Here is a 15613-nt window from a genome sequence, read left to right as displayed (position 1 = left end):
CTGGATAAATATCTTATCTAAGATACAAACTTAACTAAAATGAAATTTTTATTTACTCAATTTAAAATAAAAACCCTTTTATTGAAAGTCGTAGAAAAAAAAACTAGTTTACAAAAATTAACAGAAATGAAAATTTTTAAGATACAGAAAATATCAACTATTAGTCAATCTATAATAGAGCTATTGAGGTACAGTTATTCACATCTTATCAGATTTCTTTTTATTTCTTAAAGCTAATTTTATGAGCCTGTTTAAGCTTTAAAAATCTAATAATTTTAAAAAAATCCATTCAGGATCTAAAATTCAGTGGCGATAATAATTAAAAAATTATTTAAGTAAAAGAGGAGAACTACATTTAACCCAATCAAAAATATACAATTGAAAACTGTGGTTTACAAACTTTTGGCATTATCTTTCAGCATTTTTTTTCAGTTTACTCGTCCTATAACATATATTATAATTGAAGAAAACAATTGTTAATTATTTCTTTTGGAGGCTTGAAATGTATAGCTATTTTATATAAACTCAAAAATGAGGAGTAGCTGAATTAATTTTGATAAAAAATGGATTTCTAGAGGGTACTTCATCTCCTATTAATAATATATTATGTTCCCCATTATGTTATATTATACTCCCTCCAGTGATAATTTAAAATTTATAGTAATAAAATAAAGCTCACACAGAGTTAGAGTAAAATCTGAAGTTTCAGAAGAAATTTTTTTTCCTTCAAAATATCAAATAGCTAAGAAACTATGAAGCAAGAATTCTCCAATTTAAAAAGCATTAAAGGGGTATCATGGAGAGGGGAATAAAGCGTTCTCTTAAGGATCAAAACAAACGACAATTAGTTCTTATTACTATATAAAAAACCTAGATGTCACACATCTTCCCTCCCTTTTTTAAAAAATTCCACTAGAATGTTTCAAAAAAATTTAAATGCACTAAAGGGAAAGCTGAGAAATGCGAGGAGGAATGTTCAGGGGTTTGAAAAATAAAATTATAAGACCTTGAAGATTTTGGGAGAAAGATTAATCTTTATTAGGAGTATTAAAAAAAATTACAATCCAAGCAGATCCAATCTATTATTAAATTTTTAGATGTTTCTCAAGACACGTAAGTTATACAAAACTAAAAATGTCACTTTTCATAAACTCAATTTTTAAGAATTATTTAGAAATACTTTTTGATTTATGTAAAAAACGAAAAAAAAATATTAGATGCTGAATTTAAATAGACATTTTTTTAAAAAATTCATTAACAAAATTTGAGTAATGAAGTAATAACTAACTATCCAAGTCCAATTCACTCAAATTCGGTATATTGTCGTAATCAGACACAGTACTTGTACATGCTTCACTCTGGATTTCTGATATTGTCATGGGAACATCATCAGGAGGGTTTGGTCTTTTACGCTTCGAAGGTAACTCATCATCATAATCTAAAAAAAATCATGTTTTTTAACTACTACAAACAAGCATACTGCTTTAAAGATAAACCATTCTGCATTTAAACAATCATAGAGAAGCATTTTATGAAAGAGTACTTTCAGAAATAGTAAATTATTTAATCAAATTTCGTTAACTTAAAATATTATCTAATTAATGAACATATTTAAGGTCACCATCTCAAACCATTAAGATTGAATTTTAGTACCTGACAATCCAATCATTAGATGAAGAATTGCTAAGGTACTTCTTCTTTGGGGGGGGGGGGCACTGTACTTACCATCACTTTGCCTATAAAGAAATGTCCTTGGCTCCCCAGTTTTTCCATCAGATTTTCTACATAGTCTAATATCTACTTCTTGTTCTACATTTTGTGGAAATTTTGGTGTTTTGAAAGGAATAGCAACCTATAATATATGAGAGGTAAATGAATATAAATAAATACAGAGACATTATTACAACAAGTTTTCCTAATATTAAGTAATTTCATTACGTATAAGTAACAAAAGTATATTGTATGGAATAAAGAAAATCATGTAGGTACTGTTAGAAGTTGAGATTCATATGGTCAATAGCATTTTTAAAGTCAGCAGTCTAAATATTAAGCATATTTTGGGTGAAACTTCTTATTTTGACAAACAACTTCAAGATTTTGTTTCATAAAAATCTCTTTTTATAGATAAGTTCATTTCCTTAATATTAATTATTTTCTTTAGGACATATCCTTACTTATATGCTATGCAAAAGGAAAAAAAAATACTTTCTAAGATCTCATACTTAATGTAAACCTCTTTTACTTGGTCTTTGGCTTCAACTTTTTTTTAAAACTTTTACTTTTTTGTGCAATTTTTCACTTTCATGTGAAAGAATTTTTCTTTAATGTATAATCCATTTTTTAACACAATTTTTTTTTTATACATGGATTACTTCTGATCAATATGAATTTTAAATTATTCAATCATTTTATGCACAAAAATAAAAATTATAAAATTTATAGGGAGAAAGACAAAAAAAAAAAAAAAGTTTCGAATTAAAATAAATTTTTTAACAGCAAAATATAAAAATTATATATTTAAATATATAATGAAATATTATCATATAATTAAATATATAATGAAATGTTATTATCTTTAAAAAAAAGCATATTCCTCCTTTATTTGTATTTTACAATTTATAATTTCATTAAAAAAACAGGATTTCAAAAATAGTGAAATTAGAGACGATAACAGCCAAAATCTTTTCGACTATGAAACCACACAGATTTACAATGAAATTAAAAAATAGCAAGATTTTAAAAACCATATGAAAATTAAAAGTAATAACCGTCAATAAAAGAAAATTAAAAGTAATAGTTTAAATATCGCATGAAAATATGAGGGAATCCTCGCCCATCCAGCGAATTTGAAAGTGATTACTCAAAGGGCGGTAAAAAAATAAGGAAAAAATGCCTCATCAGCAAAATTTTGTGGAAGTTTCGTAATTGAAATTTAGATTTTAAATATGCAGAAGTCTATGAATCAACAATCTAGAGATTCCAGGAATAACTTTAATTCTTAGAGAAATCACATACCTTTATATAAGAAAAAAGCTTGAAACAAGAAAGGGCTTTTTACAAAAAATAATAGAAATGAAAGTTTGTTTTATTTGTGCTAAACTACACTGGCTACATGATATTACCGTAAATTTTAAGAGCAGTTATTTATTAGGTTTGTTGCAGGATTTTTCCATGTTTTAAATGAAAAATTCTATTTTCTCTGATTTTTTTTTTGTTACCAAAACCAAGTTTTCTGACAATTAGAGATTTTTCAGACATGGATAGAACCTCGAATAGAACAAAATTAATGATTAAATTCAGTTGCTTATTGTGACAGATCATTTAATAGTTCAAGAAAATAAAGGAGAATAATTCAGTAAAATTTTTCTCCAATTTGACATCCTTAGAGATGTTTTTGAAAGCAGAAACAAAAATATTTTCTAATAACACCACAAATGCTTGTATTTTTGTGACAAAATAAAATAAAAGATAGTAATAGAATTACAAAATGTCTGATAATAAATAAATTTTTTTTAACAGGTTGTCCAACAGAGGATAAAAAAATGATTATTGTATCTTTTACTTTGCAGACAAGAAAATAATTTTATTTTTAAATTCTTAAAACAAAAATTACAAAATAAATGTCTTAAATTAATAAATAAAGCAAACAACTTCAATTTATTTTCTAAATATTTATATTAACCTGATGATGGACATCAGCAGGATTAAATGGCGCTTTTTCTTCCCAATTCATATTCTTACAGGAAAAAATGATTTCAATGTCATCTAAAAAATACACCAATAATAAATAATATATCATATGTAATTTATAAAGTAGCAATGACTATGACAGTTCGAAATACAGACAATCCAAAAAGGTTAAAGCTCATTTCTAAGAAAAAAAAGCTGAATTTACTTAATCACGTGTCAATAGAACACAATAAGACCTTTACAAGTCCGCTGAAATTCAACTTGGCTGTCTTCCCCGTTACCATAGAGAAATTATTTCACATTTCTACAATGTTCAACACAGTCACAAAATACACATGATTTTATTCATAGATGATTTTATACAAAAATCTGTGTCTTGTGATGTTTAATAGAGATGTTCAGACTCATAGAGATGCTCATAGAGATGTTAATGATTAATTTTTTTTGACAAAAAGTTAAGCATTATGTATTAAGTTAGGTGTTCAGTATTAAAACAGACTAGTAAACAATTTATACCTTTCTTAATTAAAACTCTTAGTTTTTATAGTTAGTCACACTTTATCTGTTGTACAACTTATTAATATTTTATTTTTGAATAAAGTTAGTCATCTTCTCCTCCTATAACATACTTATCTACAATTAGCAGAAAAATAAACTAATATAAGTTTTTTTTATATGTTTATGTCTATACACAAGGGTAAGAATAAAGAGAATTTTGAATGAAATATTTGTCTTTATGTGCTGCAGCAATGTGAATGAAAATGAAAGAGGTAAAGTTTGCAACTTCTGTCTAAAATTTACTATATTCCTTTAACAACATAAAATATATTTTAATTTAAAATAAGCAAGAAATCATTGGTGCTGATAACAGATAAATCTATAATATTTTCAATTTATTCTCAAATATAAAGATATTAGCTAGTAACATAAATTTAACAGAATAAATATGTATGCAGTTTCTGATGTTCAATATTTTTCAATTTAAATTTTTTTTTTTTTTTTTGTAGTTGAATAAATAATTTTATTCAACTATAACAAAAACCAATTTTTTTGTGAATTTATTTTCAATGATTTTATTTAAAATCAGTTCATTTAAATCACCACAACCCTGATTTTCACCCAGCGTGCACAACAAAACTTTTCAACGATAAATAAGCACTTTTTAAGCCATCATAAAATAATTTAAGCACTTTTTTTTAAAAAACAAAATCCCATTTCACATATGTGCACTAATAAAATTTTCTCTTTCTCTCTCCCTCTCTATATATATTATCAACAAAATATAAAAATATTATCAAAAACTTTGCATGAATAGGATAAAATAACTAATTTCTGACAATGCATCACAAAGAAGCAAAAGTATTTTGAAGTTTTTAAATTAATACAAAAAAGCAGAGGTTTTACAAAAGTGTTACTGTGAGCATAAATAATTTGTATTTGTGTGGCAATTTTTAAAATCTAAGACAACACATGAAAAAGGAAATAAGTTAAGAATAATACCTTTACGGATTTTTTCACACAGCAATATCATATCTTCATTTCCTTTTGTTGTTCCAGAGTAATTAGACAATCGTGTTATCTTTAATTCTCCAGCAAGGGTACATTCTAAAAAAAAAAAAAAAATTTTTTTTTTATAGAAATTATCAGCTTCAAAAGACCGAATCTGGTCATCTTGCTCTGCAACTTAAATGCCTGACCCTGTTTCGAACACGCATGTTTGCCTGACAACTTATTTTTCCAACAATTTCTTTTTAACTAGAGCAACAATTTACATCTCCCCGTTCGCATGGCAGGGCTGTCATGTAAGGAAATGAGTATTTTCTGTTGGCAACTGATTAACCTTTTAAATAAGGCTGGGCTACTTACATTAGGAAAGTGCAAGCGATATTTAATGACTGTTTATGTCGCAGATCTTTCTCTCTGATTTTTTAAGGACTGTAGTTAATTATTGGCAGCATAAAAAGTTTTTTTATTATTACTTTTGTTTTTCACTTCTTTTTAATTTTTTTTGTTTTAAAATGCTTTTTGTATATAAATTTTTTATTACGTTTTTTTAAGTCGTCTTGTATTTTAATTTTTTCTTTTTCATTTTTTAATCCTTTTTTCAAATTTTTTCTCTCGACATTTTTATTTGCCTTTTTGGACTCTTGTTTATAATGGATTCTCCACAATATAATCATATTACAACGGAATATTGTGAGTGATATCACACAAACAGCCCATAGTTGTACAATTGTTTCTATCTGCAACTGTAGTGGAAATGGGTGGCGAAAGAGGTCTACTAATAATGACATCCTCTGATCCATGATGTACTTGAATTTGTTCCTTTTTAATTTATATAGCACAATAGCATTTTTATATAGCATAAATACTCAGATGAGATGCCCCAACAAGGGGGGGAAGGTGGCAGCAATAGAGAGTTGTACTTAAAAGTTCAAAATCAGTATTTTTCAAAAATTAATGATTAATCCCATTAGTTACACCTGACAATCGGTTAGAGATTTAGTAAATTTTTTTGTTAAGCAAATGCATTATCAAACAAATGAGTTGTTGAGTAAGAACGCCTGTCAGAGAACTGAGCTGTCAGGCAAAGGAGGGCCAGTACAATGTACCAGACCCCAAAAGACTCACACCACAATTTATCATAGATGTACATTTTTAGACTCACCAAATGACAATTTGTGGCATGGTTATTTATATTAAAATTTATTAACTTATATATAAAGAAAATATTAAAAGAATCTAATAAAAATAAACTTTTTAAATCTCCAATTAAATTTTCTACAAAAACCAAAGTTATTTTTTCTGAAAACAATTTTTTTAGTAAAACAGTTAAAGTTATAAAAATGTTATTGTTTTACAATAAAATAATTAAAATTTCGTTTTCAGTGTCTTAAATAAAATTAAAATTTTGGTATAGATCACTTTATCAAATAATGTCGGTTTGTCTTCATACATTATACAAGTAATTTGCTAATTAAGAACAACACACAAAGCAGGCAGATGTAAAATAAAGTAAAAATTGAGATTAATGAATAATTTATGCAAAAATGTTAAGGTATGTTACTTAGACATTTCTTAACAGGTTAATATATCTTTGTTTCAAAAAAATTATTACCACATGACATATGGTACTCAGAGTCTGATTTAAAATATTATAAAATAAAGCCGGTTCTGAACTATACTTACTTTGATTGTAAACTGGTTGTGAAAAGATTCCTTCACATACACGTTGTTTTTCATCTTTGTCATAAAATGCTTCAAAATAAAGCAAACCACTATTTAAATTGAATGTTTTCATTTTTTCTTGGATTTCTTTTTCTATTTCCTTGTCACTTATTCTTCTTTTTTGTTCCTCTAAAAAGATAAAGTCAGTTTGATCAAGAGTCATACATTTCAAAACATAACTGACACCTTTTCTGTTGGATTTTTATTAGAATTCCCGACTCAAAAAAAGCATTCTTTTTAATTGCTAAAAATTAATATGTGTTTCATTCTAAATTCGAAAAAGCAAAATATTTTTGTCCGGAAGCAGTTTTTTTGCTTGACCTATTGGTGGTGAAATATATGATGTCCCATCCATTGATCTCCAGTTTTCCCTGTAATGCATTCAAAACTCTTAACTCTATTGCTTTAAGGCATTTAAGACATACTACATAAAATAATTATTAAAATTAGACAAAAAATATCTTGAAAAACATTGTTCCAACCTTACCTTAATAATTTTTCAACCTAAATAACTTTCCAACCTTATACATCATAGCTATTTTGACACTCAACAGTAATAGTAATGAAAGCAAAATTACAGAAACTACAAAATGATTTTGATTTCAATTAAAGGTGGGAAATCTCTCAGAGAAAATTGTAAAGAAAATAGGGCGAGTTGCACCATCTCTCAGCAATATTCAGAAATACAAAAATAATCACAAGATTTAAAGAGACGTGTAAGTAGCGACAAATTCAATTTCAATGATGCAATTTTTCTCTTAGCCACATAGCAAGCGACATTGCCCAAACGAGCACGAAAAAGCCAAACCTGTGAGATGCCATGTTGACAATGAAGGGGTCATATTTAGAATTTTTAAAGGCATCATCAAGAAATAATAGTTTTTGGCACAAATTCTAATAAATTAGGAGGTTGCCTGGACTTTTCGTGAAAAGTTTCAATTCTATAAAATTATAAAAGATCTAATTATTTTATGAAGCTAAAATAAGCATTAAATTGAGGTCTTCTTGCTGGGATCCTTTCTTTTCTTTTGTGAAAATAGGGTCATAAGATGCTTCTCATTCTTATAATACAAAAATCATTCAATGAAAAAATATTACATTTTACACATTTAAAAAAAAAAAAAATGTTCAAGTGACATTTTGATACATAAATGTTACTGATGAAGACATTAGCTTTTGAGATATTTTATGCATTAGTGAACAATAGTGAGCAAGGAGCAGAGCAAACTGGAATGAATAGATAAAAGTAACTATTAAAAAGTAAAGCATTAGTAAATGGGACTCTTTCAAAATAATTATAGACTTTCATTTCTTATAATCCAAACTATAAAAGATAAACATTAGAGGCTTTAATAACTGAAATAAAAAATAACATGATTTAGTAAAATAAGTGTGTCTCAGTAATTATTTTTCAAATTATATTGTGTAACAAAACTGTACTGTAATAATGAAATCAATAATAAAATACATAATGCAAAAAAATATAGCATGCTCCACAGAATTTAAAATTAATCAAGATTTTCTTTCTCACCATTTTACATTAAATGTTTCCTTTTGAGCAGTGTTGCTTAGTTAAATAACCGAGAAACAGATTTGTTTTGATAATATACTAAAAGCAAAAAGTTCCTGTATTTGACTGTTTAGATAAGTAATAAAATAATTAATAATTTTGACAATATTTTCTGATTTTCAGCAAATTATGTTCCTTATAATAATTGTGGTTATATACCAGAGGTAAAAAAATTATAGATAAGGTGAAATAAAATACCAAATAAAAATATGATTTACCCTAAAAAAATAAGATTCTTTCAAATAATTTTTAATCTAATTATTTGATTGTCACTTTCAAATATCTTTGAACTGTAAGTAAAAATTGAGATTAATATAATGAGACTAAAAAATTAAGACTACTTTTTTGACTAAACTATTAGGACCTCATTTCATAGATTATATCTATTCCCTACATTTTTAGGGCCAAAAAAAGTATGTTTTAGTGCCTGAGAAGGTAACATAAAGTATGGTCTGTAATAATTATTTTTGGTATATTCCTGAAAGATTTCGATTTAGCATGAGAAAGTTCAGTCAGAGTAGAACAGAAAGATCAAATATCATTCACTGCCTACTTTTTTTTTGCTCAGCACACATATCTATTGTTTACAACTTACTATATTTCTGTTTTATTCTTCCTTTCAATAATTCAGAAACTTCATCTTTTTTTCTCATACATATAGACAGGGAAGAGAATCTGAAACAATAATTATTATAACTTATAAAATGAAATTTTTTATCAAATTTAGAATAATAAGTCATTAATTAATAGTCCAAATAGTAAGAGTTTCATTTTACAAAAAAACTTGTAAATGGAAACCCCAATTTACTAAACAAGAGACAGCAATAATGTTTGCCTCTTGTTTACAAAATTTTTATATTTATTAAAATGTTAACTTCACACCTTTACTTTAAATTTGTATATAGTCATAAAACTATGAGTTTCAAAGTATGCAACAACAGTGCTAGAGCAAAGCTCCGCACTTATGCCTCTGAAGAGGTTTTAAGAAATATAATAAGAGTTAGAAAATCCGTTTTCCATACTTGTTTTATTAATTGCAACAAAATATTAAATGTTTATAATTATTTATTAATTAAATATGTTCATAATTACACAAACACGTTTTGTTACTAAGTTTAACTTTAAATACTTAAAATTTTTAAAAAATTATGAGTTTTTAAACCACATAAAATTTTTTGTTTATAGAAGTATCATTATATGGAACTTCACAGCAATTATTGAAGTATCATTAAGCAGATGGTCAGACAAATGAGTACTCAGCATTATAACCTTTTAACAGGTTTGATTTGGCAAAATTGAAATTAGAGATTGTATTTGGTTTGTTGTTTTACAGTAAGTTGACATAACTTAGTTAATTAAAACATAGTTAATAATACAATAAATATCAGAAAATAGCTTTTTTTCAAAAAATAAATAAATATTAAATTAGTTACTTTGCTATGAAATCCTTAGAAAGTTGCTTCCAACCAACTCCATCCTTGCAATCTTTCCCATCAAGTTCCAAAACATGTAATGTTGGATTATTTCCGCAAGTATAAAGGGTAACTTTAATCCATATGTTTTGATAACTTTCATATTTATGTAACTGAAAAATGTATTAACAATAAAATTTTGAAAAGATATAAAAAGTATATTTAATAAATAAAAACAGAGAAATATTTTAAGGAATGGCAAACAAATGTTTCATGAAGTAGCTAGAAATTCTTAATTTCACTTTAATTTAAGGAATAGGTAGATAGATTTCCTTTATTTTGTTTTTGACATAGCACTAATAATACCCAATCCTTATTTTGACACTTCCATTTGTTTTATATTTTGATCAATAAGAATTAGTGTAAGCAATTTTTTACTGTAAGAAGTGACAACTAAAAAGAAAATATCTTACAATATTTTTTTAACAATATTGTGTCATTACTTTTGCTAAAAATATACATATGTATTTTTTTAAACATTATAACATCCATTACTTGTTGTGATTGCTGAATTTACACATAATTCTGCCCTTGCAGTTAAATCTAATAAATACTTTGTTATATAAAAGACTCTTAAAATACAAGCTTAGTTCAATGTTTTCTTAAATAGTAATCAACAGTCCACTAAAGAAAATGATTTAAATTAAATTGAGTATTTCAAATAAATAAATAAATACTAACAGATGCACTGCCCATAAGAAAAATCCCGTTTGGATGAGTCTACCTAGTCTTATAAATCGTTAACATCTATAAAATAAGTATCAGGAAATAAACAATAAAAACCTTACTTTGATAATTGGTTTTAAACCTCCGTGACAGCCTTTTTCACTCTTATAACGAAAACGAAGCTGATCTTTTAACTCTTCCTCTATGGTTAATTCAGGATAATCTAAAACATACATGGGATAATGTTAAACAGGTTTAGATAATTTAAACAGGAAGTAAGGTAGAATTTCAATTGACAAAGCTTGCAAACCAGACAGCAAGAAATTTAATACAATATATAGCTAAACAAACATGAAATTTTTTTTCTTTCTTAATATTTTTAACATTAAAGCTTTTGAACAGAATGAAATACTAAATTTTGTAGAGAATTCCATCCAAAATTTAAATGTAAGAAATAACAGGCACAGAAACTTAAATAAATGGAAGACAAATATGTAAAGAAATTAACAATTTGGGTTTTCAAAAACCCTAATATAAAGCTCAATTTAAATTGTTTAAAAAATAATGAAGTTAGTCTATAAACTAAATAAAAAAGGCAGTTGTCAAGCAAATTCATCAATTTTTGCTTGGTTGGTAATGAGGTATATGGAGAATTATTGTTTATAGAATTATGTTACATAGATCTTCTATTTGCCTCCCATTCTGCATTTCTATGCTGAAGAAGGGTTTCCTTATGGAACTGAAACTAAAATATTTTTACTATGCTTTTGTGATTTTGTTTGCACTTTTATTCATGTTGCCTAGCTTTATAGAAGAAGTTAATACTATTAAGTCAATATTTTAGACAAATCAAGGGCTGTGGAGTCGGTGGGGAAAATGATCGATTCAGACTTATGGATTTCTAAACTTAAAGACTCCAATTTCCTCATATAAAACACATACATACAAGCATGTGTTAAAAAATTTCTTTAAATATAAAATAAATATTATATGCTACAGAAAAAAAATTTATGACACAGCAGATTATTTATATTAATTAGAAATGCAAAAAACTGGCATTAGTAATTTCTAAGAAACAGTATAACTTCAGCAAGATCTTCTTTGATAGAAGTATGTAGATCCGTTTTGAAAGGGGATCGTAGATCTGATTTGATTAACTTCAGAGCTGATAATAGTCTTCTCGCACTAACTTGAGAGTGTGGAAAAGCTGTTACTGTTAGGGCTACTTATTTTAACTTCTCAGGATAGATTTGTATAAGTTCTAAAAGAGTTGTCTAGCAAGAACAATCTTATTTTTTTTTATTTATGTAAGGGCTGCATAGAAACCTTGTTTGTATTCCCCCCATTTTCATAGATAAAGGCTCTTGGTTTTTTATTTTCATTCGCTTTGCTGTACCCTTTTCAACATTAACTAAATAGTTCTCAAAATCTAATATAACGTAGGAAGAGAGTGACAGAGAATCAGTTGCAATGTCTGCAGTCAGACTGTTCTGAGAACAATTTCATTCTTAGTGAAAGTTCATACATGGCTTCCTTTGTCTTCTTAATTTGTATATCACACAAAAAAAAATTGAAATTTAAACTGTCCAACAAAAACTGGAGTCAGATGTGTTTAGTGTCTGCACGACTCCTTTTATCCAAAACTCATCCTCACTACAGCTCTGAGGTAAGCATTTTAATTTAAGAAATGTTTTAATTGGAACTTCCTATAAGAATGGTGTGAAATGTCTTGCACTTAATTATCTAAGAAGCAATGAAATACTTACTAGAAGCTGTAGAGCTCAAAGATGCAGTAGATGGACTTGGAATGTCCATACTTGTTGAACACGATAGATCAGTATATGATAATGAAGAGGAATTCTCAGACTGGTACTCAATTTCAACTGGAGACAGCGACAGAAGTTCATTGCCATTTAATAATTCATAATGCTGCTGATAGCCATTTGTAGTCACTATAACACTGTTAGTAGTCATGATGTGATGGTTTATCTAACTGTATGCATGTGAAAATGACTGTAAGCCTGAAAAAAAAGTTAAATATTAAGTATGCAACTAGAAAAATGTTACTAGGTTAATAATTTTGTCCCTATTATTCTCAGCATCTCTAAATGTAACCATAAAATTGGCTTTTTTAAATTATTACAATATTATAAAGTAAAATTTAACATTACTCCATTTTTCTGTTATTGATGATCGTCAGATTAGAAATTTAAGTGATTAAATGACAGTAAATTTTTATAGTTGCAACAATTAATTAAAAAAAAAAACATTTTAGAGTTATTATATTTTATTTCTAGTGCAAGAATAAAAATATTAAAATATTCATTATTTCACCTCAGAAAATTATTTTCTCATGAAAAGCTGAGAATAAAAAAAGGAATTTTCATACGGCATCTGTTCATGCCAAATGAAATAGCAAGTTCCACTATACAGACTTACATTACATTAAATTAATTTACAGCCTAGGGTAGAATGAAAAGGGAGTAGGGAGTGTGAAAGTGACCAAAACTTGACCTAAACTCTTAAAATGCATATCCTAAAATATTTTTAATTTATTTTAGTTCTATCAACTGGTGCTGTTGATTTAAATACTAAGAAATTGCACAAAAAATCTTATTTATATTTTGACTTAATCAAATCTTTCGTCAAATTTTTTTTAAACACCAAAGCAAGGAATCAATCACCAATAAGCAAATGCAACTCTTTTTACTTCCCTACATATATATGGATAAATAAATCTTACCCCAGATAAATAGAAAGTGGTGGCAAGATTTTTTACGTTATTCACGTTATTAATCGGAGTGATGAAGTAAATCTTAACCCCAAATTAATAAATTAAATAGAAAGTGGTAGTAAGTTTTCTTTTCTTTTATCTCTAGAGAAAGAGAAAGGAAGTGTGCTCCTATTTAGATATTTGGCTTCAATAAGTGAAATTGTTTTATCAAGTATGTTATTCCTGGAAATAATATATTTTTTTTCTCCATTTAGCTCGTACGTATTAAAATTTTTTAAAGTTTTGTTTGCCTTGATAGAAATACGCTTTTAAAGACAGAAATTAAACTTAATATGGTTCCTCCCAAATCCGACTAAGATTAGAGATGATCTTTCTTTCAAATAAACAAAGAAAGGAGTGAGTTTATATAGTTTTTAAAAAATTTAAAACATGATCCATATTGTAATAAATTTCTTATTTGTTAGCTTTCATTTTAAAATTAAATCTATGGAGTTAGCTACTAAATATATTTATTTGGAAAAATTGTGGTGGTGAATGCAAATTTATTAAAAAAGAATTTATTTTCTTTTTTTAGACATAATTTTTTAATTTATTTTAATGACCGTGTGGGCCCTGAAAGAAAGAATAACTGGTAACACAATTATTTCATGATTAGCTTTTATCTCCTTGAGATAAAATGTGACACAACAATAAAAATAAGAATTTAAAGCCCATAATTTATATCTGTAATCAAGAAATTGCATATTTTTTAACAATTTAGTGGTAGATTGGCTCATTTTGATAGTGGTAGATCAAAATGAAGATTTACTTGATATACATTAGGGGTCCGTCCAGGCCAAATTTACTACCTTCACAAATTCAACTTTAGGAAATTCACACAAAAAAATTTCTTAAAATTTTACTTTTGAATCCCGTAAGAAAACAATAAATCCATATTTTTACCATATTTATGTTTTGATTTTGTAACATAATTTTCAATTTTCACAAAGTATGTCTAAATTTTAACAAAATAGAAGATACCTCTCGGAAAAACATAGACAGACCCCTGTACACACGAATTCATTCCTTTTAAAATAGCACTTTTTATATCATTGCTATTTGAAAATTGGGGAGATTTCCGTATTGTGAGCTGAGGCAGAATAATCGCCAAGTCTTGTAAACTTTCGGGCAGTGGCCCGCGAGAAACTAAAATAACATCACAGAAAGGGACCAACTCGAAAGGTATAACTCATAGCCACCCCAGGCAAACACATGTGCATGTTTTTTTTTTTAAAAAAATTCGCAAGTTTAAAATCTATTTGGCACCTTGGCGATTGTAGTTAGCGCGACAGATCACGATACAGAAATATCCTCTGAAAATTCAATTTTTAATAACGATTTATTGCGTACAGAAAGTTATATTTCTAAAGACGCAGTTGTGAGGGGTCCACACCCCTCTTAAATATTTCAAGATCGGAAATTATATTATTATATTTATGATCAAAAATTTTTAAGAAAAGCATTTGGAACCCTTCAAATATTACCCCATACTGCAGACCTGGTTTCTTCCAAATTTTTATTGACTTGCCACTTTTCCTTTCAGGACACATGGGATTTTTTATTATAAAGGTAAACAATCATATTAATATGAATTCATAATTTATGTTATTCTAGATTAAGCAAATCATTTGTATTTACCATAAAATATTGATAGTAAATTTTTTTATATAAGTGATTATGCGAACGTTGTTTCTTTTTAACTTAAAGTGGTTAAAGTTGTTCACTTAGTTTAAATGTAAGCATATAAATCCACATTCTAAATGAGAGCAATTTTCACATGCTCCCATTTTTGAATATGGGTGTTAATGTGTGAAATACAACCAGAATAAATTTTATTATTACTTTATATTACAACTACGCCAATTAGTTTATTAATGTGTGCTTTGTTTTTAAAGTCATCTTCCCTATATTCATCATCAGCTCATTTATTTTAATATTATTGTTTTAAATTTCTATTGGGATATTTTCGTATCATGATCTGTCAAAATAATTTTATATGCGAGGTGCATATTATTATTTAATTCAAGAGTAAATGAAAGTTAAAACAACCATGCTCAATACAAAAAGAAATAAAAACTATTTTGCGAAACAGATGCTAAACAAGAGTTTATAAAAATTAAAATTTGTTTGTTGTATATCATAAAGGTAAAAAATTATGAACTGATATTTACTTGTAACCTACATAGCTAATGACAAAGACTTCAAAAATGAAAA

At 26.9% G+C, this 15613-nt stretch overlaps 1 protein-coding gene across 3 annotated transcripts in view; it reads right to left on the bottom strand.

Annotated features, from left to right (window-relative positions):
• The window catches only part of LOC107453470 (nuclear factor NF-kappa-B p100 subunit), a 42146-nt gene that overhangs the window by 18107 nt on the left and 8426 nt on the right, over nucleotides 1–15613 (bottom strand). For all 3 annotated transcript variants that reach the window (XM_087159740.1, XM_087159739.1, XM_087159738.1), the window contains exons 2-10: nucleotides 12393–12647; nucleotides 10749–10849; nucleotides 9922–10073; nucleotides 9084–9163; nucleotides 6880–7047; nucleotides 5191–5295; nucleotides 3683–3765; nucleotides 1726–1852; nucleotides 1289–1438 (exon numbers count right to left, since the gene is read on the bottom strand). In XM_087159740.1, coding sequence (XP_087015866.1) covers nucleotides 1289–1438; nucleotides 1726–1852; nucleotides 3683–3765; nucleotides 5191–5295; nucleotides 6880–7047; nucleotides 9084–9163; nucleotides 9922–10073; nucleotides 10749–10849; nucleotides 12393–12600 — 1174 coding nt within the window. In that variant the 5' untranslated portion in view covers nucleotides 12601–12647. The remainder of the gene's footprint in view (nucleotides 1–1288; nucleotides 1439–1725; nucleotides 1853–3682; nucleotides 3766–5190; nucleotides 5296–6879; nucleotides 7048–9083; nucleotides 9164–9921; nucleotides 10074–10748; nucleotides 10850–12392; nucleotides 12648–15613) is intronic.

The sequence above is a fragment of the Parasteatoda tepidariorum genome, chromosome 3, assembly GCF_982258835.1.
Source record: "Parasteatoda tepidariorum strain Cologne lab strain chromosome 3, Ptep-v5.0, whole genome shotgun sequence".
In the NCBI taxonomy this organism is placed as follows: domain Eukaryota; kingdom Metazoa; phylum Arthropoda; class Arachnida; order Araneae; family Theridiidae; genus Parasteatoda; species Parasteatoda tepidariorum.
This window is presented reverse-complemented; position numbering and strand designations above follow the sequence as displayed.